This window comes from Pan paniscus, chromosome Y, assembly GCF_029289425.2.
Source record: "Pan paniscus chromosome Y, NHGRI_mPanPan1-v2.0_pri, whole genome shotgun sequence".
Taxonomy (NCBI): Eukaryota; Metazoa; Chordata; class Mammalia; order Primates; family Hominidae; genus Pan; species Pan paniscus.
The window spans coordinates 46,872,644-46,897,697 of record NC_073273.2 but is presented as its reverse complement, the minus strand read 5'-3'; the positions used below and the strand labels follow the sequence as shown (position 1 = coordinate 46,897,697).

Genomic DNA, 25,054 nt, shown 5'->3' with positions numbered 1-25,054 from the left:
CGGGAGCTGCCAGGAGCTCTGGGATTCCAGCGGCTGGAAGGTGAGTGTGTCTACCCCATTCTCCTGATGCCAAGTCCCCTACGGGGGACGTGGCGGGTGCCGTCTGTGCCTGTTGCGGGCTGGGAATCAGGAACCCACGCTTCCGTCATTGAGTCTCCTCCTCCTCCCGGGACCCTTAGCTGGGGGCACGGGCAGGGGGTTCAGGGGGAGGGTCGCCTGGGATCTGTGGCCTGGACGTTGGCAGCCACAGGCGGCCTGCACCCCTTGCAGGCCTGGAATTCCCTGCTGGGTCAGAGCCGCGGAGCCAGTGTGGAAACAGCCCAGGACGGTGATGAAATGAGCCTGGTGGCCACGACTTGCTTGGCCGGTTGGACGTCCTCACCCTGCCGCCGGGGCCTGCGTGGGGACGGGTCGGGACAGCTGGGACGGTGGGGATGTTGGGACACTGGGAATGCTGGGATCTGAGCAACCCTGTCCTTCCGTTGATTCACCCAGCAACCATTCACCCTGTGCGTTGAATGTGTGGGTCACGGCCACTCACGCCTCTGGGACGTGAGTCTCCCGAGGACTCAGCGGGCGGGAAGGTGTAGGTGTCTCACCCGGCCTGGCGGGTCACCGGGCGTCTCGGCCCGTCCGTCCTCTGGGCTGTCCCGTCGCGACTGTGAAGGCCAGGGTGGAGAGGACCTCCCCCAGGAAGGGTCAGTGCTCCGTGGGACGGCCTCCAGACCCCACTCCGCTGTGCCGTCCAGACGAGATGGCAGAGGTGGCTGGGAGTGGGGGCCGCCCCCGGGGCTCCTTCCTGCTCCACTTTGTCATGTGTGGGGAAGGGGTCGGGGGACGTGGGGACAGGAGGGGGGATAGGAGGGGACACCCCTCAGTGGTCAGGGGACCTGGGACGTGAGGGGAGGGGTCGGGGGAACGTGGGGACAGGAGTGGACACCCCTCAGTGGTCAGGGGACCTGGGATGTGATGGAGGGCTCAGGAGGACATGGGGACAGGTGTGGGGACAGGAGTGCACACTGCTCAGTGGTCAGAGGACCTGGGATGTCAGGGGAGGGGTCGGGGAAGGTGGGGACAGGAGGGGACACCCCTCAGTGGTCAGGGGACCTGGGATATGATGAAGGTGACGGGAGGGGAGGGACTGTGACGGGGGAAGGGACTGTGATGGGAGGGAGGGAGTATGACCGTAGCCGGAATGGATGGAATCCGTCATGACACAGAGGATGTGACTGTACAGCTTTGGGTCCAGCCTGTCCTAGGAGACACTGATTTCCTCGAGTCTTCTGAACCAAAAAGTATCTGAGACAGGTCTCAGGACATTTAGAAAGTGTGTTTTGCTGGCCGGGCATGGTGGCTCACGCCTGTCATCCCAGCACTTTGGGAGGCCAAGGCGGGCAGATCACCTGACGTCACGAGTTCAAGACCAGCCTGACCAACAAGGTGAAACCCTGTCTCTACTAAAAATACAGAAATTACCTGGGTGTGGTGGCAGGCGCCTGTAGTCCCAGCTACTTGGGAGGCTGAGATAGGAGAATTGCTTGAACCTGGGAAGCGGAGGTTGCAGTGAGCCGAGATCGCACCACTGCACTCCAGCCTGAGCGACAGAGCGAGACTCCGTCTCAAAAAAAAAAAAAAAAAAAAAAAAGAAGTGTGTTTTGCTGAGGTTGAGGACGTGCCTGTGACCGAGCCTCAGGAGGTCCTGATGACCTGAGCCCTAGGTGGTCGGAGGACATCTTGGTATTATGCATTTTAAGGAAACGTCAGACATGAATCCATACGTGTAAGATGAACCTTGGTTCTGTCAAGCGCGTCGGTGCGAGGAGACCCCCGAACAGGCTTTGTGTGAGCGATATAGCTGTTCATTCACTTGGGTGCAAGTGGGCTGAGTCCGAAGAGAGAGTCAGCGAAGGGAGATGGGGAAGGGGTGGCTCAATAGGAGTTGGGTAGGTAATGGAAAATTACAGCAAAAGGTGGTTATCTATTGTCAGCAGAGGAGGGATTGCAAGGTGCATGGTGCACAGATCATAAGACTCATTGTCCAGAAGATGAACGGCACAAAGTCGATTGATCGGCTAAGGTAGGGCAGGGAGAAGTCACGATAGTAAAATGTTGTAATTTTAGTTAACCAGTTAAGGCAGGAACTGGCTGTTTTACTTCTCTGTGGTTTTTCCTTGGCTGCTCCAGACTTCTTGGCTCCTGCAGGCCACCTGGACGTATATGTGCAAGTCACAGGGGTGATAATGGCTGAGCTTCGGCTCAGAGGCCTGACAGGTTCAATCTGTGAAGGTGAGACAGCTCCATTGGTGGTGAGGCGGGCTTCCAGGTCATAAGGTAGATTTAAAAAATTTCTGACTGGCAATCGGTTGAAAGAGTTATTATTAGGCCGGGCACGGTGGCTCACGCCTGTCATCCCAGCAGTTTGGGAAGCCAAGTCGGGCGGATCACCTGAAGTCAGGAGTTCCAGACCAGCCTGGCCAACATGGTGAGACCCCGTTGCTACCAAAAATACAAAAAATTAGCTGGGAATGGTGGCAAGTGCTTGTAATCCCAGCTGTGCTGGAGGCTGAGGCAGGCGAATAGCTTGAATCCAGGAGGCGGAGGCTGCAGTAAGCTGAGATCATGGCACTGCACACCAGTCTGCGCAACAGAGCGAGACCCTGTCTCTGAAACAAAAAAAAAAAGAAGAAAAAAAAGAGTTATTAGTAGAAAGGAATATCTGCATTAAGATAAGAGTATGTGGAGACGAAGCTTTTTGTTTTTGAACGGGAGTCTCACTCTGTCACCAAGGCTGGAGTGCAATGGCGCGATCTTGGCTCACTGCAACCTCCGCCTCCCGGGTTCAAGCGATTCTCCTGCCTCAGCCTCCCAGTAGCTGGGACTACAGGCGCGCGCCAGCACGGCTAAATGATTTTTGTATTTTTACCAGTGATGGGGTTTCGCCATGTTGGCCAGGCTGGTTTCGAACTCCTGACCTCAGGTGATCCGCCCGCCTTGGCCTCCCAAAGTGTTGAAGTGCTGGAATTACAGGCGTGAGCCAGCGGGCCCCGCCCAGACCTGCATTTTAACCTCCCCTCCACCCCGCGGCCCGGGGACCCAGGGCATCCGGAGGCTCACAGCGGCCCTGCTGGGATGCTCCAGGCGGATCACTGCACAGCCATGCAGGCAGAGGGGAAGCCGTGCAGGCGGAGGGGGGCCGTGCAGGGGGAGGGGGGGCCGTGCAGGCGGAGGGGGGCCGTGCAGGCGGAGGGGGGTACGTGCAGGGGACAGCGGAGGCCGTGCAGGGGGGAAGGGGGGCCGTGCAGGGGTAAGGGAGGCTGTGCAGGGGTAAGGGGGGCCGTGCAGGCGGAGGGGGGGCCGTGCAGGGGGAGGGGGGGCCGTGCAGGGGGAAGGGGGGCCTTGCAGGGGTAAGGGAGGCCGTGCAGGGGGAGGGGGAGCCGTGCAGGGGGAGGGGGGCCGTGCAGGCGGAGTGGGGGCCGTGCAGGCGGAGTGGGGTCCGTGCAGGGGGAGGGGGGTCCGTGCAGGCGGAGGGGGGTCCGTGCAGGGGGAAGGGGGGCCGTGCAGGGGGAAGGGGGGCCGTGCAAGAGGAGGGGAGGCCGTGCAGGGGGAGGGGAAGCCGTCCTGGGCCTTTTCCAGCTGGCTGCAGAGAAGGGGCCAGCTCCCTCCTGGGGACCCGGAGCCGCGGTACAGGTGTGGTTGCTTCTCTTGGAGAAAGAGGCTGAGCTGGCATCCCCCGGGCTGATAAAGAATGGGCTCCTCCTCCTGTGCCCAGCGGGCTCCCGGGACCCTCCCTCCCTGCTTCCCAGTCGGGGCAGCGGGGAAGATCTGAGTTCATGTAGCTGGTGTTGGCTTAGGGTCTGGGAGGAAGGGCTTTTGGGAAGATGTAAATAAGAACAAAATCTGCAGCCACCTGGGAAGCCTGGCCTCAGTGTGGAAGAGAAGGCAGCAGGATTATTGCAGAACCTTGTGAAGCCAACGCGGGCAGCCGGCAGGAGCTGCAGACCGAGAGAATCTCGTCCTTTCTTGCGGCCCAGGGAGACCAGGCCTTTCATTCTGGGCTCAAGACCAACAATTCGAATTCCGAACTCCCCCTGCGTGTGGGACTCAAGGTGGGTTTGCAGTTTGCAGTCAGCTGAAGTTTGTCTCTTCTCCAGGAGGCCGGGGCTTCTTCCCTTCCTCTCTGTCCCATTTCTTTTTTCTTGAGACAGAGTCTCACTTTGTCACCCAGGCTGGAGTGCAATGGTGTGATCGTGGCTCACTACAGCCCCCGCCTCCCGGGTTCAAACGATTCTTGTGCCTCAGCCTCCTGAGTAGCTGGGATTACAGGCGTGCGCCACCACGGCTGGCTACTTTTTGTACTTTTAGTAGAAATGGGGTTTCACCATGTTGGCCAGGCTGGTCTCGAACCCCTGACCTCAGGTGGTCCACCCGCCTCAGCCTCCCAAAGTGATGGGATTACAGGCGTGAGCCACCGTGCCCGGCCCCTCCAGGTCTCATTTCTAAGAGGAGGCCCCAGGTCCACCACGAAACATTCCTCAGATGTGAAACTGTCAACAGGCTGATTTCTGGGCTCAAGATCAACAATTCTAATTGATTTGATTAAATCAATTAGATCTAATGATTTTAATCTAATCAGTTTTAATCTAAATGATTAAAAATCTTACATACATTGCCGGGCGTGGTGGCGGACGCCTGTAATCCCAGCTACTCTGGAGGCTGAGGCAGGAGAATTGCTTGAACCTGGGAGGTGGAGGTTGCAGTGAGCCGAGATTGCATCATTGCACTCCAGCCTGGGTAACAACAGTGAAACTCTGTCTTTAAAAAATATATATATATATCGTACATACAGCTGGGCACCGTGGCTCACGCCAGTAATCCCAGCACTTTGGGAGGCCGAGGCGGGCGGATCACCTGAGGTCAGGAGTTCAAGACTAGCCTGACCAACATAGTGAAACCCCGTCTCTACCAAAAATACAAAAATTAAGCAGGTGTGGTGGCGGGCGCCTGTAATCCCAGCTACTCTGGAGGCTGAGGCAGGAGAATTGCTTGAACCTGGGAGGCGGAGGTTGCAGTGAGCCGAGATTGCATCATTGCACTCCAGCCTGGGTAACAAGAGTGAAACCCTGTCTTTAAAAAAAAAAAAAATCGTACATACAGCTGGGCACCGTGGCTCACGCCAGTAATCCCAGCACTTTGGGAGGCCGAGGCAGGCAGATCACCTGAGGTCAGGAGTTCAAGACTAGCCTGACCAACATAGTGAAACCCCGTGTCTACCAAAAATACAAAAATTAAGCAGGTATGGTGGCGGGCGCCTGTAATCCCAGCTACTCTGGAGGCTGAGGCAGGAGAATTGCTTGAACCTGGGAGGCGGAGGTTGCAGTGAGCCGAGATCGCGCCATTGCAGTCCAGCCTGGGCAACGAGAGCGAAACTGTGTCAAAAAAAAAAAAAAAAGACCAACCAAAAAAGTTATATATGCTTCAGAGGCAGAGAAAGAATTTACAAGTTGTCTAAAATGTCCTTATGGAAAGGGTCACTTCCCTTATTTTCAACAGTATATTATATATATATACTTATATATGTATATATAGTTGTGTATATATGTATATATGTTATGTGTATGTTATATGTCTATATTATATATGTGTATATGTTATGCATGTATATGTTATAGATGTATATATGTATATATTATATGTATATATGTATAATATATATTATATGTATATATTATGTTATATATGTATATGTTATGTATATAATATGTATATATGTATATATTGTTATGTGTGTATGTGTGTGTGTGTGTGTATATATATATATATATATATTTTTTTTTTTTTTTTGAGGCAGAGTCTTGCTCTGTCGCCCAGGCTGTAGTGCAGTGGTGATATGGCTCTGATGAGTGCAGGAACACCAGGTTCTTCCTCTGGAGTCGAATTAAATAAGGCGACACGGACACACGTTGAGTGGTTTTAAGGAGCGGAGAGTTTAATAGGAAAGAAGGGAGGTCCGGGCAGTGGTTCACGCCTGTAATCCCAGCACCGCGGAGGTTGCGGTGAGCCGAGATCGCGCCATTTCACTGCAGCCTGGGCAACAAGAGCGAAACTACGTCTCAAAAAAAACAAAAAAACAAAAAAAAAAACAAGGCGAGAAGGCAGAAAGAAGTGGCTCCCCAGGACTGAGACAGAGGGACGGGGGCTCCAAACCCCAGGTAGGAGACCAGCCCGTCTTATGCGGTGCCTGGAGGAGGCGTGATCATTTGCATAGCGCTGAGGGGATTGGTCTGACCAGGCCTGTCATTCACGTAGCCCGCGAAAAACCTGGCCCGCCCACCCCAGTTCCGTAATATGCAAATGTAGGGCGCCATGATGTTCCACACGCCTGGGGGTAGTGGGGGCGGCCGTGTTGCCAGGCCCGGGTGGGGGCGGCCGTGTTGCCAGGCCCGGGTGGGGGCGGCCGTGTTGCCAGGCACGGGTGGGGGCGGCCGTGGTGCCAGGCCCGGGTGGGGGCGGCCGTGGTGTCAGGCCCGGGTGGGGGCGGCCGTGTTGCCAGGCCCGGGTGGGGGCGGCCGTGTTGCCAGGCCCGGGTGGGGGCGGCCGTGTTGCCAGGCCCGGGTGGGGGCGGCCGTGGTGTCAGGCCCGGGTGGGGGCGGCCGTGGTGTCAGGCCCGGGTGGGGGCGGCCGTGGTGCCAGGCCCGGGTGGGGGCGGTCGTGGTGCCAGGCCCGGGTGGGGGCGGCCGTGTTGCCAGGCCCGGGTGGGGGCGGCCGTGTTGCCAGGCCCGGGTGGGGGCGGCCGTGTTGCCAGGCCCGGGTGGGGGCGGCCTTGGTGTCAGGCCCGGGTGGGGGCGAGGGCAAGAGGGCAACGGTGGGAATCGCCATGTGGGCTGGACCAGCTAAAGGCTCGCATTTGCATATTAAAGGTTGCCAAGCCGGGTCTAAGAGCCAGGGCTTTCACGCTAGACAAGAAACATTTTTTGGAGCTGCAAAAAATGCTTCCAAGGACCCCTTTTCCTCTCTCTCTCTCTCTCTTTTTTTTTTTTTTTTTTTTGATATGGAGTTTCACTCTTGTTGCCCAGCCTGGAGTGCAGTGGTGCGATCTCGGCTCACTGCAACCTCCACCTCCCGGGTTCAAGCGATTCTCCTGCCTCAGCCTCCCGAGTAGCTGGGATTACAGGTGCCACAGGTGCCCACCACCACGCCCAGCTAATTTTTGTATTTTTAGTAGAGATGGGGTTTTGCCGAGTTGGCCAGGCTGGTCTCGAACTCCTGACCTGAAGTCACCATAAAAAACCTCTTTTCCTCTTCTCCTTCCTCAGGTTGCCCAGGGCTCACCTCTGATGGGTGGGCAGGTGAGCGCTTCCAACAGCTTCTCGAGGCTGCACTGCAGAAATGCCAACGAGGACTGGATGTCGGCACTGTGTCCCCGGCTCTGGGATGTGCCCCTCCACCACCTCTCCATCCCAGGTGAGGGTGGGGTGGGGCGGGGGCCGTTGCCTCTATCCCAGGTGAGGGCGGGGTGGGGCGGGAGCTGTCGCGTCTGTATTCCCCAGTGGGGATGCTGGCTGTAGGAGCAATCCTGGGTGTAGGGAAATCCTAGAAAGCACACTGATGTGGACACACACATACACACAGTGCACACGTGTGTGCATACACATATGTACATAGTCATGGACATGCACAGGCATGCATACACACAGGCATGCACACATGTGCACACATACACAGGCATATGCACACATGCACATGTACACACATGCACATATGCACACACGCACATATGCACACATGCACATATGCACACACATGCACATATGCACACACATGCACATATGCACACACATGCACATATGCACACACATGCACATATGCATACACATATGCACATCTCCACACATACGCACGTGCATACTGTGTTGGTCTGTTCTCACGCTGCTAACAAAGACATACCCGAGACTGGGTAATTTATAAAAGAGGTTTAATGGACTCACAGTTCCACCTGGCTGGGGAGGCCTCACAATCACGGCAGAAGGTGAATGTGGAGCAAAGTCACGTGTTACATGGTGGCAGCCAACAGCGTGTGCTGGAGAACTGCCCTTTGTACAACCATCAGATCTCGTGAGACTTATTCACGATCACGAGAACAGCATGGGACAGACCCGCCCCATGATTCGGTGACCTCCCACCAGGTCCCTCCCATGACAGATGGGAATTATGGGAGCTACAATTCAAGATGAGATTTGAGTGGGGACACAGCCAAGCCATATCACATACATAGGTGCACATAGGCACACATGCAGGCACACACACAGACACACACACACATGCACGCACACACACACACATGCATGCACACATGCACATCCCCACACATATGCACATGGATGCATATACATGCACACACACAGGTGTACACACATGCAGGCACATGTATACATGGATGTAGGCACATACATACTAATGCACACATGTATACATGCACATAGGCTCATACACACATGGATGCACATACACATGCATGCACATGTGCGGGTGTGTACACATATGCACACATGTATATACATTTGCACCTATGCACACATATATACACCTGCAGATATACACAGGTGTACACATGTACATGCACAGACACACATGCACACATAAACATTTGCACCTATGCACGCAGAGACACGTCTATGCAATGCATGTATACACGTGTACACACGTACATGCATGCACACAGACATACAGATGTACACACATTTGCACCTATTCACAGACATACATGAATGCACATATACACACGTGTACACAGGCACACATGTGTACACAGGCACACATGCACTGCACACGTGTACACACGCACACACATACACACATGTCCATGCACACAGGAACACAGGTACACACATGTTTAAACACAGGCACACACATGCACGCTCACATATAGGCATACGGACACACATACACATGCACACAGATACGTATTGTCAACCTAAGGAAAGAAACTTAGACAAAATTAATATAAGTAGGGGGTTTCCTTGAGCCACATTTGAGGACTGCAGCCCAGGAAACCCTCCAACTCGCCTTAGGAAGTGGCTATGGACAACAGCGTTGAGACGGGAGCTTCTAAAGAAAGTGCACATCAGGAGAGGGGGTGATGATGAAAGCTGTTTTTCAGGAATTCATGTGGGTTACTGAAGTGGCATCGAGCACTGATCGCGTTCTTCCTTGCAATGTAGGGAATGAGTTATGGTGCCCCAGTGTGACACCCTGAGGTTACTTTTTTTTTTTTTGAGATGGAGTTTTGCTCTTGTCGCCCAGGCTGGAGTGCAGTGGCTCCATCTCAGCTCATCGCAACCTCCGCCTCCTGGGTTCCAGCGATTCTCCTGCCTCAGCCTCCCGAGTAGCTGGGATTACAGGCACGCGCCACCACGCCTGACTAATTTTTGTATTTTTAGCAGAGATGGGGTTTCACCACGTTGGTCAGGCTGGTCTCGAACTCCCGACCTCAGGCAATCCACCCGCCTCGGCCTCCCAAAGTGCTGGCATTGCAGACATGAGCTACTGCACCCGACGTCTTAGGTTAATTTGTAGAGATGCAGGGCATCCGTCAGTCTAGAGCTGACCTCGTAAGTAGCTGCCAGGGGTGATACTGTAGCAGGACCAGCCGCACACAAAACTCCTCAGACACCGGATTAAAGAAAGAAGAGGTTTCTTTGGGCGGGAGCTTCGGCAGACTCACATCTTAAGAGCCGAGCTCCCTAAAAAAGAAATTCTTGGCCTTTTTAAAGGCTTACAACTCTAAGGGGTCCACATGAAAGGGTCGTGATAAATCAGGCAAGTGTGGGGAACGTGACTGGGGGCTACATGCATCAGCTAACAGAACAGAAAGTTTTGTAACGCTTTTTCATACAACGTCTGGCATTTACAGATAACAGAAGTGGTTTAGGTTATGGATTGATATTATTATTATTTTAACTCCCAGGGCCGGGTGGTGGTGCCAAGGTTGTCTGGCTATTTATCTTACTTCTGTTTCTTTCCAACCTTTTGCTTTCTCCTGTCTTATAAACTAGGCAAGGTGGGGGTAGGGGGCAGCAGGAGAAGTACTGGTCTCCTTCCTTAATACCTTAGCTCAAGATCGGGGGAGCAGGCGACTGTGGCTTCGTTCCAATGCCTCTCTGGGTCTGGGGATTTAAAGGGGGTCCACGTTCTTCAGAGGATGTAAAGGGGCTTCACGTTCCTCAGGGGATTTAAAGGGGGAAGGCCGGGCATGGTGGCTCACGCCTGTAATCCCAGCACTTTGGGAAGCCAAGGCAGGAGGATCACTTGAGTTTAGGAGTTTGAGAGCAGCCTGGGCAACATAGTGAGGCCCCATCTCTGCAAATATATATACACACACACACATTTATATGTAAGTGTACATATTTATATATAAATATACATATTTATATTTATATATAAAAATATATAAATAAGTAAATGTATAATATAAAAATATATATATTTATATATGATACATAAGTATGTTTATATATTTATAAACACATATGTGAATATAGATTTTATATATTTATATAAATACATATTTATGCAAAAAATATGTATTTATGTAAATATATATATGTTTATATATAGATATATATACTATATGTTTATATATAGATATATATACTATATATGTTTATATATAGATATATATCTATATATGTTTATATATAGATATATATACTATATGTTTATATATAAATATGTGTCTCATATATCTTAAATATATATATTTTAAATATAGATATATATATATTTTAAATATAGATATATATATTTTAAATATAGATATATTTATATCTATATTTAAGAAATAACAACTACGTGTCATAGGCAGGAAATGCAAACGTCAGCCATCAGTCAAACTCTACAAAGGTCTGTGTTTCTTGCGGTGACCATAACAAGTGACCACACGTCAGGAGGCGGCAAAGAACAGAAATTTACTCTCTCCCAGTTCTAGATACACAAATCTGAAGTCAAGATATGGGCAGGACCACACGTCCTCCTGAGGCTCTAGGGGAGGGCCCTTCCTGCCTCTCCCAGCTCCTGGGGGCTCCAGGCATCCCTGGGCTTGTGGCCGCATCACTCCAGTCTCTGCCTCCGTCTCCACGTGGCCTCCTCCTCTGGGTCTGTGTCTCCTAAGGACACCTGTCATTGCATTTAGGACCCAGCACAAAGCCAAGATGACTTCATCTTGAGCATTTTGAGAGCATGTGTAAAGACCCTATTTCCAAACAGGATCCCATTCACAGGTTCTGGGCAGGGGGTTAGGACTTGAACAGCTATTTTGGGGATCACCACTCAAGTCATTGAAATTGTATTCCGTTCCTTCTAGAGGCTCTAGAGTGGGGGATCCTTCCTGCCTCTCCCAGCTCCTGGGGGCTCCAGGCATCCCTGGGCTTGTGGCCGCATCACTCCAGTCTCTGCCTCCGTCTCCACGAGGCCTCCTTCTCTGTGTCTGTCTCCTCTTGTGTCTTAGATGGACACCTGTCACTGGATTTGGGGGCCCGCCCTACTCCAGGATGATCTCATTTCAACCTAACGATATCTGCAGAGACCCTGTTTCAACACGGGTCGTGTTCCCAGGTTCCAGTGGACGTGAGTTTTGGGGGTCAGCGTGCACCCCTCCAGCCATACCTGTGCCTGTGCTGTAGGCGGGCTATGGAGCGACTCACAGCAGGTGGCGGGGACGGACTCGTGGTGACATGTCCGCGTGTGTGCTTTGCTCTCAGGGAGCCACGACACGATGACGTACTGCCTGAACAAGAAGTCCCCCATTTCGCACGAGGAGTCCCGGCTGCTGCAGCTGCTGAACAAGGCCTTGCCCTGCATCACGCGCCCTGTCGTGCTGAAGTGGTCCGTCACCCAGGTACGGTCTGTGCCCCGTGCTGCTGACCTGGCCTGTCAGCCGGGTGGGGCCCACGGCCCCGTGGTGCTGAAATGGCCCGTCACCCAGGTAGGGTTTGAGTGGTGCCCTGTGGGCTCAGGAGGCAGGTTCCTATCCCAGCTGCAGAGACAGGATTAAAACAAAACCTGCTGCCCACCCAGAACCCCTCCCCAGAGGTGGAAGAGACGGGAACAATGTTGTTATTTATTTATTTTTTGAGACAGGGTCTCACTCTTCTTACCCAGGCTGGAGTGCAGTGGCGTGATCTCGGCTCACTGCAACCTCTGCTGCCTGGGTTCAAGCGATTCTCCTGCCTCATCCTCCTAAGTACCTGGGTCTACAGGCACCTGTCACCACACCTGGCTAATTTTTTGTATTTTTAGTAGAGATGGGGTTTTACCGTGTTAGTCAGGATGGTCTTGATCTCCTGACCTCATGATCTGCCCGCCCCGGCCTCCGAAAGTGCTGGGATTACAGGCGTGAGCCACCGCGCCCGGCCAGCATTTTATTAAATGGCATAAAGCTAATGCTGTGAGCATCTCAGGCCGCCACTGAGAGCTGCAGAGGGAGAGGGTCTCGCCCTGTTGCATCCCAGCAGAGACAACACCTTTCTTTTTCTTTCTTTCTTTTTTTTTTTTTTTTTTTTTTTTTTTGAGACGGAGTCTCACTGCCGCCCAGGCTGGAGTGCAGTTGGTGCCATCTCGGCTCACTGCAAGCTCCGCCTCCCGGGTTCATGCCATTCTCCTGCCTCAGCCTCCTGAGCAGCTGGGACTACAGGCGCCCGCCACCACGCCCAGCTAATTTTTGGTATTTCGAGTAGAGTCAGGGTTTCACTGTGTTAGCCAGGATGGTCTCGAACTCCTGACCTCGTGATCAGCCTGCCTCAGCCTCCCAAAGTGCTGGGATGACAGGCGTGAGCCACCCCACCCGGCCGAGACAACCCCTTTCATGCCTGCACTCAAGACAGACAAGGACTCATTTCTCATGTCTTTAGGACCTGAGGCAGGTCTGCAGTTTGCAGTCAGGCACCTGCTAGTCCCTGGGAAACAGGGAGACAGGCCCCTTTCTCCCTAATAATAACATTCATTCATTCCTTTAGACATGGTCTCGCTCTCTCACCCAGGCTGGAGTGCGGTGGTGCGATCTCAGCTTCCTGCAGCCTGGGCCTCCCAGGATCAAAGGATCCTCCTTCCTCAGCCTCCCGGGCAGCTGGGACTACAGGTGTACACCACCACACCCAGGCTGATTTTTAAAGTTTTTAGTAGAGGCCGGGCACGGTGGCTCACACCTGTAATCCCAGCACTTTGAGAGGCCAAGGTGGGTGGATCACAAGGTCAGGAGATTGAGACCGTCCTGGCTAACATGTTGAAACCACGTCTCTACTAAAAAGACAAAACAAAATTAGCTGGGCGTGGTGGTGGGTGCCTGCAGTCCCAGCTACTCGGGAGGCTCAGGCAGGAGAATGGCGTGAACCCGGGAGGCGGAGCTTGCAGTGAGCCCAGATTGCACCACTGTACTCCAGCCTGGGCGACACAGCGAGACTCCGTCTCAAAAAAAAAAAAAAAAAAGGCCAGGTCCCCGGAGATGAGGTTTTCCAAATGCAGGTGCCCGTGGCTGCAGCGCTCCCAGCGCGTACAAACAGCTGTTGTTACGGCATCCACATCCCAGTGGACAGCAGGACATGCGGGTGGGCCAACCCCGCAGCCCATTCCTGAGCCCCTCAGACGCGGCACTCAGCCAGGCAGACATGACAGCAGCCTCTGCCCACAGGCGCTGGACGTCACGGAGCAGCTGGACGCCGGGGTGCGGTACCTGGACCTGCGGATCGCCCACATGCTGGAGGGCTCGGAGAAGAACCTGCACTTTGTCCATATGGTGTACACAACAGCGCTGGTGGAGGTGCGGCTAGGCTGAGGTGGGATGCGAGGGGGAGAGTGGGAGGCGGCCAGGCGCTGGTGCAGGTGCGGCCGGGCTGAGGTGGGAAGCAAGGGAGACAGCGGGAGGCGGCCGGGCGCTGGTGCAGGTGCGGCCGGGCTGAGGTGGGAAACAAGGGGGACAGCAGGAGGCGGCCGGGCGCTGGTGCAGGTGGGGCCGGGCTGAGGTGGGATGCAAGGGAGAGAGTGGGAGGTGGCCAAGCTCCCGTGGGGATGAAACAGCCACATGCAGATCTGGACAGGAAACGCCCGGTCTTTAATGGAAGGGTGACATCACCTATACACCAGACAGGAGACACTGACCCCGGCAATCCGTTACGGAGATTTCTTTTTTTTTTTGCTTTTTTTTTTGGAGATGGAGTCTTGCTCTGTCGCCCAGGCTGGAGTGCAGTGGTGCAATCTCAGCTCACTGCAACCTCCGCCTCCTGGGTTCAGGCAATTCTCCTGCCTCAGCCTTCCAAGTAGCTGGGATTACAGACGCCCGACACCACGCCCAGCTAATTTTTGTATTTTTAGTAGAGACGGGGTTTCACCATGTTGGCCAGGCTGGTCTCAAACTCCTAACCTCAGGTGATCCGCCCGCCTCGGCCTCCCAAATTGCTGGGATGACAGGCGTGAGCCGCCGCACCCGGCCTTCCCTGTGGTGTTGGAGTCATGCAGGACTCAGCCCCGCACCCCCCTCCCCAGGACACGCTCACGGAAATCTCGGAGTGGCTGGAGCGGCACCCGCGCGAGGTGGTCATCCTGGCCTGCAGAAACTTCGAGGGGCTGAGCGAGGACCTGCACGAGTACCTGGTCGCCTGTATCAAGAACATCTTCGGGGACATGCTGTGTCCTCGTGGGGTGAGGAGGGGAAGGATATCCCCACGTCTCTCCCGGGGCAGGGGCATCGTCAGCCTCAGACTCCTTTTGCTGTGCCCTGGATGTGGGTGCTGCCATGATTCTTGTAGCAGGTGAAGCCGTCGAACGGGGGCTGCCTGCTCTCCCGCAGTGTGGGGGGCCCTGGCTGACCCGGTGGGGTGGCTTCTGGTGAGATCTTCCCGTGACGGGTTTAGAAATGTGTGCAGCGTCAGCCGGGCGCAGTGGCTCACGCCTGTCATCCCAGCACTTTGGGAGGTCGAGGTGGGCGGATCACGAGGTCAAGAGATCGAGACCAACCTGGCCAACATGGTGAAACCCGTCTCTACTAAAAATACAACAATTAGGCTGGGTGTCGTGGTTCACGCTTGTAATCCCAGCACTTTGGGAGGCCGAGACGGGCGGATCACGAGGTCAGGAGATCCAGACCATCCTGGCCAACATGGTGAAACCCCGTCTCTACTAAAACAAAATACGAACAATTAGCCGGGCGTGGTGGTGGGCGCCTGTAGTCCCAGCTACTCGGGAGGCTGAGGCAGGAGAATGGTGTGAACCCGGGGGGTGGAGGTTGCAGTGATCCGAGATCGCGCCACTGCACTCCAGCCTGGGAGACAGAGCGAGATCCGTCTCAAAAAATAAAAAATAAAAATAAATAAATATATAAAAATAGAGACAGGGTCACCCTGTGCAGCCCAGGCTCGAATTCCTGGCCTCAAGTGATCCTCCCACCGTGTCCTCCCAAAGTGCTGGGATTACAGGCATGAGCCCCTGCACCTGGCCATACTTAATTTATTTATTTATTTGAGAGGGAGTCTCGCTCTGTCTCCCAGGCTGGAGTGCAATAGGGAAACCTCGGCTCACCGCAACCTCTGCCTCCCAGGTTCAAACGATTCTCCTACCTCAGCATTCTGACTAGCCAGGATGACAGGTGTGCACCACCGCACCCGGCCAATTTTTGTATTTTTAGTAGAGATGGGGTTTCACCACGTTGCCCGGGCTGGTCTCAAACTCCTGACCTCAGGTGATCCACCCACCTCGGCCTCCCAAAGTGCTGGGATTACAGGCGTCAGCCACCGCGCCCGGCCAGAATTTCATTTTTGGTTTATACTCGTGTTGGGCCGGTGTCCCGACTTCCCGGCCCTCCTCTCTCCCAGGTGCCCGCCGTGTCCCCGGCTCTCCTCTCTCCCCTGCACCCCTTAACTCTGGTCCTTTGCAGGAGGTGCCGACACTGCGGCAGCTGTGGTCCCGGGGCCAGCAGGTCATTGTCTCCTATGAAGACGAGAGCTCCTTGCGCCGGCACCACGAGTTGTGGCCAGGAGTCCCCTACTGGTGGGGAAACAGGGTGAAGACCGAGGCCCTCATCCGATACCTGGAGACCATGAAGAGTTGCGGCCGCCCAGGTACCAGGTCACCCCTCGTGGGGGTAGATTCCACACAGCCTCCCGTGACGCCCTGCGGCAGGCCGGGTCCACATGGACTTGCCTTCACTTTTACGTGAAAACAATTTAAAAGGAATCCATGAGCCGGGCGTGGTAATCCCTGTACCTGTAATCCCAGCACTTCGGGAGGCCGAGGCGGGTGGATCACGAGGTCAGGAGACCGAGACCATCCTGGCTAACATGGAGAAACCCCGTCTCTACTAAAAATACAAAACATTAGCCGGGTGTGGTGGCGGGTGCCTGTAATCCCAGCTACTCGGGAGGCTGAGGTAGGAGAATGGTGTGAACTCGGGAGGCGGAGCTTGCAGTGAGCCGAGATCACGCCACTGAACTCCAGCCTGGGCGACAGAGCGGAACTCTGTCTCAAAAAAAAAAAAAAATAGGCACCTGTAATCCCATCTACTTGGGAGGCTGAGGCAGGAGAAATGCTTGAATCCAGGAGGCGGAGGTTGCTGTGATCCATGATCGCACCACTGCACTCCAGCCTGGGTGACAGGAGCAAGACTCCATCTCAAAACAAAACAAAAAAGAGAAAAATTAGCCAGGCATGGTGATGCGTGCCTGTAATCCCAGCTACTCAGGAGGCTGAGGCAGGGGAATCACTTCAACCAGGAAGGCGGAGGTTGCAGTGGGCCGAGATCGAGCCAGTGTACTCCAGCCTGGGCAACAGAGCGAGACTCTGTCTCAAAACAAAACAAGACAAAATCAAACTTCTGGGGTCAAGCGATCTGCTTGAACCACCATTCCCAGCCGAGTTGTGCAATTTAAAATCGTGAATTTCGGTGCAGTGGCTGACGCCTGTAATCCCACCACTTTGGGAGGCCGAGGCAGGTGGATTAATTGAGATCAGGAGTTTGCGACCAGTCTGGTGAAACCCCATCTCTAGTAAAAATACAAAAAGATTTAGCTGGGCGTGGTTGTGTGCACCTGTAATCCCAGCTCCTCGGGAGGCTGAGGCAGGAGAATTGCTTGAACCCGGGGGCGGAGGCTGCCGTGAGCCGAGATCGCGCCACTGCACTCCAGCCTGGGCAACAGAGAGAGACTCCATCTTGGAAAAAAAAAAAAGGTAACTTTTTTGTATGTGAATTTCACCACAATTTTTGTAAAAAAGCCACCAAGGGGGTGTGAGGTGCAGACAGCGTCGGCAGCCACGGCCCCGTGTCCTCCGGAGGCAGGAGCCTGAGGGAGGGAGGGAGGAAGGTCCTCCCCGCGGGGACGGTGGCAGGTGGGGCCGTCTCGGTCCTGCAGCCTGGGGCTGGGTTCTCTGAAGGTGATCTTCACGGCCGCGAGGGCTGCTTCCCACAGGGCCAGCATGAAACCCAGTCACGGGCCGGGCAAAGGAGCAGGTTTTTTCAACTTGGTCTCTTGCCCTCACACAGGAACGAGGTTAGAGACTTCAGAAATGTCTTTTTTTTTTTTTTTTTGAGACGGAGTCTCACTCTTGTTGCTCAGGCTGCAGTGCAGTGGCATGATCTCGGCTCACTGCAACCTCCGCTTCCCGGGTGCAGGCCATTCTCCTGCCTCAGCCTCCTGAGTAGCTGGGATTACAGGCGCCCGCCACCACACCCGGCTAATTTTTTTTGTATTTTTAGTAGAGACAGGGTTTCACCATGTTGGTCAGGCTGGTCTCGAACTCCTGACCTTGTGATTCACCCGTCTCGGTCTCCCAAAGTGCTGGGATGACAGGCGTGAGCCACGATGCCAGGCAGAAAAGTCTGTTTTTTGTTTGTGTGTTTTTTTTTTTTTTTTTTTGAGAGACTTTCGTTCTTGTTGCCCAGGCTGGAGTGCAATGGCACGATCTCAGCTCACTGCAACCTCTGCCTCCCAGGTTCAAGCCTTTCTCCTGCCTCAGCCTCCTGAGTAGCTGGGATTACAGGCGCCCGTCACCACACCCGGCTAATTTTTTTTTTTTGTATTTTTAGTAGAGACAGGGTTTCACCATGTTGGTCAGGCTGGTCTCGAACTCCTGACCTCGTGATCTACCCGTCTCTGTCTCCCAAAGTGCTGGGATGACAGGTGTGAGCCACGGTGCCAGGCGGAAAATTTTTTTGTTTGTGTGTTTGTTTTTTGAGACAGAGTTTTGCTCTTGTTGCCCAGGCTAGAGTGCAATGGCGCGATCTTGGCTCACTGCAGCCTTCGCCTCCTGGGTTCGAGCAATTCTCCCGCCTCAGCCTCCCACCACACCCAGCTAATTTTTTTAGTTTTAGTAGAGACGGGGTTTCTCCATGTTGGTCAGGCTGGTCTCGAACTCCCGACCTCAGGTGATCCGCCCGCCTTGGTCTCCCAAAGTGGTGGGATGACAGGCATGAGCCACTACACCCGGCCTTTTTTTGTGTGTTTGTTTTGTTTTGTTTTTGAGACAGAGTCTTGCTCTGTCACCCAGGCTGGAGTGCAATGGCGCGATCTCGGCTCACTGCAACCTCCACCTCCCAGGTTCAAGCGATTCTCCTGCCTCAGTGTCCCGAGTAGCTGGGATTACAGGCACGCACCACCATGCTGAGCTAATTTTTGGATGTGTTTTTACTAGAGAAAGGGTTTCAGTGTGTTGGTCAGGCTGGTCTTGAACTCCTGACCTCAGATGATCCACCGGCCTCAACCTCTCAACGTGCTGGGATGACAGGCATGAGCCACCGCTCCCAGACTAGAAATACGTGTTAAAAACCACTGAGAGAACTTGGCCATAAACGTCTGTTGACTTTGCCGTCTCTGGCCGTGGAGTCAGTCCAGCTGGTCAACACAGGGGCACTGAAACCTACCTCTGGGGGAGCTTCTTCAAATACGGCTTGCAGGAGATTCCGGCTCAGCAGATGTAGGTGGAGCCCCCAAATTTGCATTTCTAACTATTGCAGGGACCCCACTTTGAGAATCACTGGTCAACGTCAACCCTCTCTATAAGCCTCATAAGAGATGGCACAGACTTAGTGCCCAAGACAACAGCATTCTTCCTGTCTATCACATGGGGGATAAGAATGTGGACATGTTTGGGGCCATATTATTCTGTCTCCCACATGGGATTAGGACGTGGACATCTTTGGGGCCATTATCCTGTCTACCTCATGGGGATTAGGACGTGGACATCTTTGGGGCCATTATTCCCTGCACCACGTGGGGATTGGGATGTGGACATCTTTGGGGCCATTATTCTGTCTCCCACATGGGGATTAGGATGTGGACATCTTTGGGGCCATTATTCTGTCTCCCACATGGGGATTAGGATGTGGACATCTTTGGGGCTGTTATTCTGTCTCCCACATGAGGATTAGGATGTGGACATCTTTGGGGCCATTATTCTGTCTCCCACATGGGGATTAGGATGTGGACATCTTTGGGGCTGTTATTCTGTCTCCCACATGAGGATTAGGATGTGGACATCTTTGGGGCCATTATTCTGTCTCCCACATGGGGATTAGGATGTGGACATCTTTGGGGCCATTATTCTGTCTCCCACATGGGATTAGGACGTGGACATCTTTGGGGCCATTATCCTGTCTACCTCATGGGGATTAGGACGTGGACATCTTTGGGGCCATTATTCCCTGCACCACGTGGGGATTGGGATGTGGACATCTTTGGGGCCATTATTCTGTCTCCCACATGGGGATTAGGATGTGGACATCTTTGGGGCCATTATTCTGTCTCCCACATGAGGATTAGGATGTGGACATCTTTGGGGCCATTATTCTGTCTCCCACATGGGGATTAGGATGTGGACATCTTTGGGGCTGTTATTCTGTCTCCCACATGGGATTAGGACGTGGACATCTTTGGGGCCATTATTCTGTCTCCCACATGGGGATTAGGATGTGGACATCTTTGGGGCTGTTATTCTGTCTCCCACATGGGATTAGGACGTGGACATCTTTGGGGCCATTATTCTGTCTCCCACATGGGGATTAGGATGTGGACATCTTTGGGGCCATTATTCTGTCTCCCACATGAGGATTAGGACGTGGACATCTTTGGGGCCATTATTCTGTCTCCCACATGGAATTAGGATGTGGACATCTTTGGGGCCATTATTCCATGTACCACGTGGGGATTGGGATGTGGACATCTTTGGGGCCATTATTCCATGTACCACGTGGGGATTGGGATGTGGACATCTTTGGGGCCATTATTCTGTCTACCTCATGGGGATTAGGACGTGGACATCTTTGGGGCTGTTATTCTGTCTCCCACATGGGGATTAGGATGTGGACATCTTTGGGGCCATTATTCTGTCTCCCACACGGTGTTACGACGTGAGCATCTTTGGGGTTGTCTGCAGCCCACCACGCTTTATAAGCAAAGTTCACCTAATTTCCTGGTTGGACATGGTGCTTTCAAGTCTTGATTCCTGAGATGTGAACCTCTAATAACGTGACTAGGAGGGAGAAACAGGCAGGTGAGGCCCGTGACCGTGTAACCTCTCCCCACCCTCACCGCTGCAGGAGGGTTGTTCGTGGCTGGCATCAACCTCACGGAGAACCTGCAGTACGTTCTGGCACACCCGTCCGAGTCCCTGGAGAAGATGACGCTGCCCAACCTTCCGCGGCTCAGCGCGTGGGTCCGAGAGCAGTGCCCGGGGCCGGGTTCACGGTGCACCAACATCATCGCGGGGGACTTCATCGGCGCAGACGGCTTCGTCAGTGACGTCATCGCGCTCAATCAGAAGCTGCTGTGGTGCTGACGGGACCCTTCTGAAGTTCGGGGCGCGGCGGCTGCAGTTTCACCCCCGACTTTCCAAGTATTGTGACTTTGTTTGGGCCAAATATTGGTGATCATAGGACCGATGATAATACGTTTTCTTTTTCTTTAAAATAGAGATGGGGTGGCTGGGCGTGGTGACTTCGCCTGTCTTCCCAGCACTTTGGGAGGCCGAGGTGGGTGGATCATGAGGTCAGGAGGTTGAGAGCAGCCTGGCCAACATGGTGAAACCCCGTCTCTACTAAAAATACAAAAGTTAGCTGGGTGTGTGGCAGCGCCTGTAGTCCCAGTTACTCGGGAGGCTCAGGCAGGAGAACTGCTTGAAGCCAGGAGGTGGAGGTTGCATTGAGCTGACATCGTGCCACTGCACTCCAGTCTGAATGATAGACCGAGACTCCATCTCAAAAGAAAAAAAAACAGCCAGGTGCGCAGTGACTCACGCCTGTCATCCCAGCACTTTGGGAGGCCGAGGTGGGTGGATCATGAGGTCAGGAGGTTGAGAGCAGCCTGGCCAACATGGTGAAACCCCGTCTCTACTAAAAATACAAAAGTTAGCTGGGTGTGTGGCAGCGCCTGTAGTCCCAGTTACTCGGGAGGCTCAGGCAGGAGAACTGCTTGAAGCCAGGAGGTGGAGGTTGCATTGAGCTGACATCGTGCCACTGCACTCCAGTCTGAATGATAGACCGAGACTCCATCTCAAAAGAAAAAAAAACAGCCAGGTGCGCAGTGACTCACGCCTGTCATCCCAGCACTTTGGGAGGCCAAGGTGGGTGGATCATGAGGTCAGGAGTTCGAGACCAGCCTGACCAACATGGTGAAACCCCGTCTCTACTAAAAACACAGAAATTAGCTGGGTGCGTGATGGGTACCTGTAGTCCCAGCTACTCAGGAGGCTGAGGCAGGAGAATGGCGTGAACCCGGGAGGTGGAGGTTGCAGTGAGCTGAGATCGCGCCACTGCACTCCAGCCTGGGCGACAGAGCGAGACTCCATCTCAAAGAAAAAAAAAAAAAAAAAAAGATGGGGTCTCTCTATGTTGGCCAGGTTGGTCTTGAACTCCTGGCCTCAAGTGATCCTCCCACCTCAGCCCCCCAAAGTGCTGGGATGACAGGCGTAAGCCACTGTGCCCAGCCGCCGATATTTCTTTAAATTATGTTTAGGGACAGGGTCTTACTCTGTCACCCAGGCTGGAGAGCAGTGGTACAGTCATAGCTCACTGCAGCCTCAACCTCCTGGGCTCAAGTGATCCTCTCAGCTCAGCCTCCCGTGTAGCTGGGACTCCAGGGACACACCCCCACTGCTGGCTAATTTTTGTATTTTTGGTAGACTCAGGGTTTCACCACGTTGCACAGTCTGGTCTCAAATTCCTGGGCTCCAGTGATCCTCCCACCTTAGCTTCCAGAGTAGCCAGGATCACAGGCAGGCACCACCATGCCCAGGTAATTTTATTTTTTTGTAGAGACGTGGTCTGGCTATGTTGTCCAGGGTGGTCTCAAACTCCTGGGCTCAATTGATCCTCCCACCTCAACCTCTGCCACAGCCAGGACCTCAGGCGTCAGCCACTACACCCACAGCTAATTGTTTTTTTTGGTAGAGATGGGATCTGGCTCTGTTGCTCAGGCTGGTGTGTAGTAGGGGCACAGTCATAGCTCACTGTAACCTTCAACGCCTGGGCTGAAGCAATCCTCCCGCCTCAGCTTCCCAAGTAACTGGGAGTATAGGTGTACACCACCATGCCCAGCTAATTATTATTATTAGTAGTAGTAGGAGTATTATGTTTGAGATGCAGTCTCGCTCTGTCTGAGATGCAGTCTCGCTCTGTCGCCCAGGTTGGAGTGCAGTGGCGCAGTCTCAGCTCACTGCAACCTCTGCCTCCCAGGTTCAAGCAATTCTTGTGCCTCAGCCTCCTGAGTAGCTGGGATTGCAGGTGCCTGCCACCACGCCTGGCTAATTTTTGTATTTTTAGCAGAGATGGGGTTTCACCATGTTGCCCAGGCTGGTGTTGAACTCCCGACCTCAGGTGATCCATCCGCATTGGCCTCCCAAAGTGCTGGGATCACAGGCGTGAGCCACCGCACCTGGCCTCAAGCCAGTATTTCCCTGGCCCTAAATCATTCCTGGCTGGGTCCCAGCCCGGTAGAGCCAGCCCCCCAGCCCAGAGTCCTGCTGAAGTGTTCAAAAGTTGTCAATCCTCAGCCGTTCCCTAGTCCTGTTGCCCCGTTCTGCGGAAGCCCCTTGAAGGCTGTGGCCTGGGCTATTCCCTCGTTCATTCCTGCCTCCCGAGCCAAACCCAGGTATCCGCTTGTGCCCGGCGTGGTGTGGCAGCCTCTTCTCTCGGGAAGGGTCAGGAGTAATTTCTTCTTTCAGTGGCCTCTCTGTGCTAGTCCCGGTCACCTCCGTGAATTAAAGTCCTACAGGTACAAGGGAGACCCCACCCCACGGAAGGCGCCCCCAGTCCGTGTGGGAGACTCGCACACAGGTTTTCTGCACAGGTTTCTTTCTGCCTCTGAAGCGTGAACGGTCCTAGTTTCAGACGCAGATCCTGCAAATACTTTTTTTTTTTTTTTTTTTTGAGATGGATTTTCCCTCTTGTTGTTCAGGCTGGAGTGCAATGGCACGATCTCAGCTCACTGCAACCTCTGCCTCCCGGGTTCAAGTGATTCTCCTGCTTCAGCCTCCCGAGGAGCTGAGATTACAGGTGCGTGCCACCGTGCCTGGTTAATTTTGTATTTGTATTTTTATTTATGTTTTGAGACGGAGTTTCGCTCTCGTTGCCGAGGCTGGAGTGTAGTGGTGTGATCCTGGCTCACTGCAACCTCCACCTCCCGGGTTCCAGCAAATTCTCCTGCCTCAGCCTCCCAAGTAGCTGGGATTGCAGGTGCCTGCCACCACACCCGGATAATTTTTGTGTTTTTAGCAGAGACGGGGTTTCACCATGTTGGCCAGGCTGGTCTCGATCTCCTGACCTCAGGTGATCCTCCCGCCTCGGCCTCCCGAAGTGCTGGCATGACAGGCGTGAGCCACCGCGCCCGGCCTATACCTGATTTTCTACATGTCGCTTGTTGGAGCTGCTGGTTCAAGTTCCCAGCCAGCCAATGGATGCCAGCACCATTTTTACTCCCCTTTCCCAAGCAAATCGTGCATTTCTTTGTCTAACGAGAGACATCAGTTTCTCAGGATGATCCTCAAGAACGTTATGGAGTCCATGTTGCAATAGGTTCTTTTTGGGACCTCATGACTCATTTTCCAAAAATCCGCTTCTACTTTTGGTACCCGGTTGCTACGGTGAAATGAAGGTGCCCCGCATCCAGAAAGACGCAGTGCTGGACCACAACCGGCGGCTACCTCAGCCCCACAGCTCTGCAGGATCAGGGCTCGGGCAGGCCCCACGGAGATGAAGAATTTGCAGGAAGCCTCCCTGACTTCCGTCGGCTGTGAATCCTTGTCTGTCAGGAGCGTATCCACAAAATCACCGAATTCATACAGATCGTTTAAATAAATGAACATCATTAAAGTCAAATATGAGTATGAATTTTATTACCACCAATGCAGCCAAGACACCTCTGGCAGCTTTCAGGATAGCACACCGGAGACATCTTTAGAAAATGTTAATTCAGGAGGCCGGGTGCGGTGGCTCACGCCTGTAATCCCAGCACTTTGGGAGGCCAAGGTGGGCGGATCACAAGGTCAAGAGTTCGAGACCAGCCTGACCGACATGGTGAAAATACAAAAAATTACTAAATATACAAAAATAATACATAAATTATAAATATATAAAAATATTAAAAATATAAAAAATTAGCCGGGCATGGTGGTGGGGGCCTGTAGTCCCAGCTACTCGAGAGGCTGAGGCAGGAGAATGGTGTGAACCCAGGAGGTGGAGCTTGCAGTGAGCCGAGACCGCACCGCTGCACTCCAGCCTGGATGACAGAGTGACACTCCGTCTAAAAAAAAAAAGAAAAAGTTAATTCAGGCCGGACACAGTGGCTCACGCCTGTACTCCCAGCACTTTGGGAGGCCGAGTTGGGTGGATCACCTGAGGTCAGGAGTTTGAGACCAGCCTGACCGACATGCTGAAACCCCATCTCTACTAAAAATACAAAAAATTAGCCGGGCGTGGTGGCGGGCGCCTGTAATCCCAGCTACTTGGGAGGTTGAGGCAGGAGAATGGCTGATCCCAGGAGACGAAGCTTGCAGTGAACTGAGATCGCACCACTGTACTCCAGCC

General features: G+C 53.6%; 1 protein-coding gene across 23 annotated transcripts; it reads left to right on the top strand.

Moving 5' to 3' along the window:
- On the top strand, positions 1 to 24,346 carry LOC100969907 (PI-PLC X domain-containing protein 1). 23 transcript variants are annotated; one of them, XM_057301220.2, is made up of 8 exons: positions 1 to 40; positions 3,904 to 4,106; positions 7,314 to 7,461; positions 11,757 to 11,893; positions 13,682 to 13,810; positions 14,533 to 14,688; positions 15,920 to 16,103; positions 20,573 to 24,346. In XM_057301220.2, exons 3-8 carry the CDS (start codon positions 7,335 to 7,337, stop codon positions 20,809 to 20,811), a joined length of 972 nt encoding a protein of 323 aa, XP_057157203.1. In that variant the 5' UTR covers positions 1 to 40; positions 3,904 to 4,106; positions 7,314 to 7,334; the 3' UTR covers positions 20,812 to 24,346. The 23 variants fall into 23 exon arrangements, 7 of the variants coding, with proteins under 7 accessions (XP_057157203.1, XP_054962944.1, XP_054962946.1 ...); XM_055106969.2 differs by lacking the exon at positions 1 to 40 and adding an exon at positions 3,672 to 3,687; XR_008622930.2 differs by lacking the exons at positions 1 to 40; positions 3,904 to 4,106 and having other exon boundaries at positions 6,837 to 7,461; positions 20,573 to 20,868; positions 23,427 to 23,524; positions 24,123 to 24,346.
- The last annotated feature ends 708 nt before the right edge of the window (positions 24,347 to 25,054 follow it).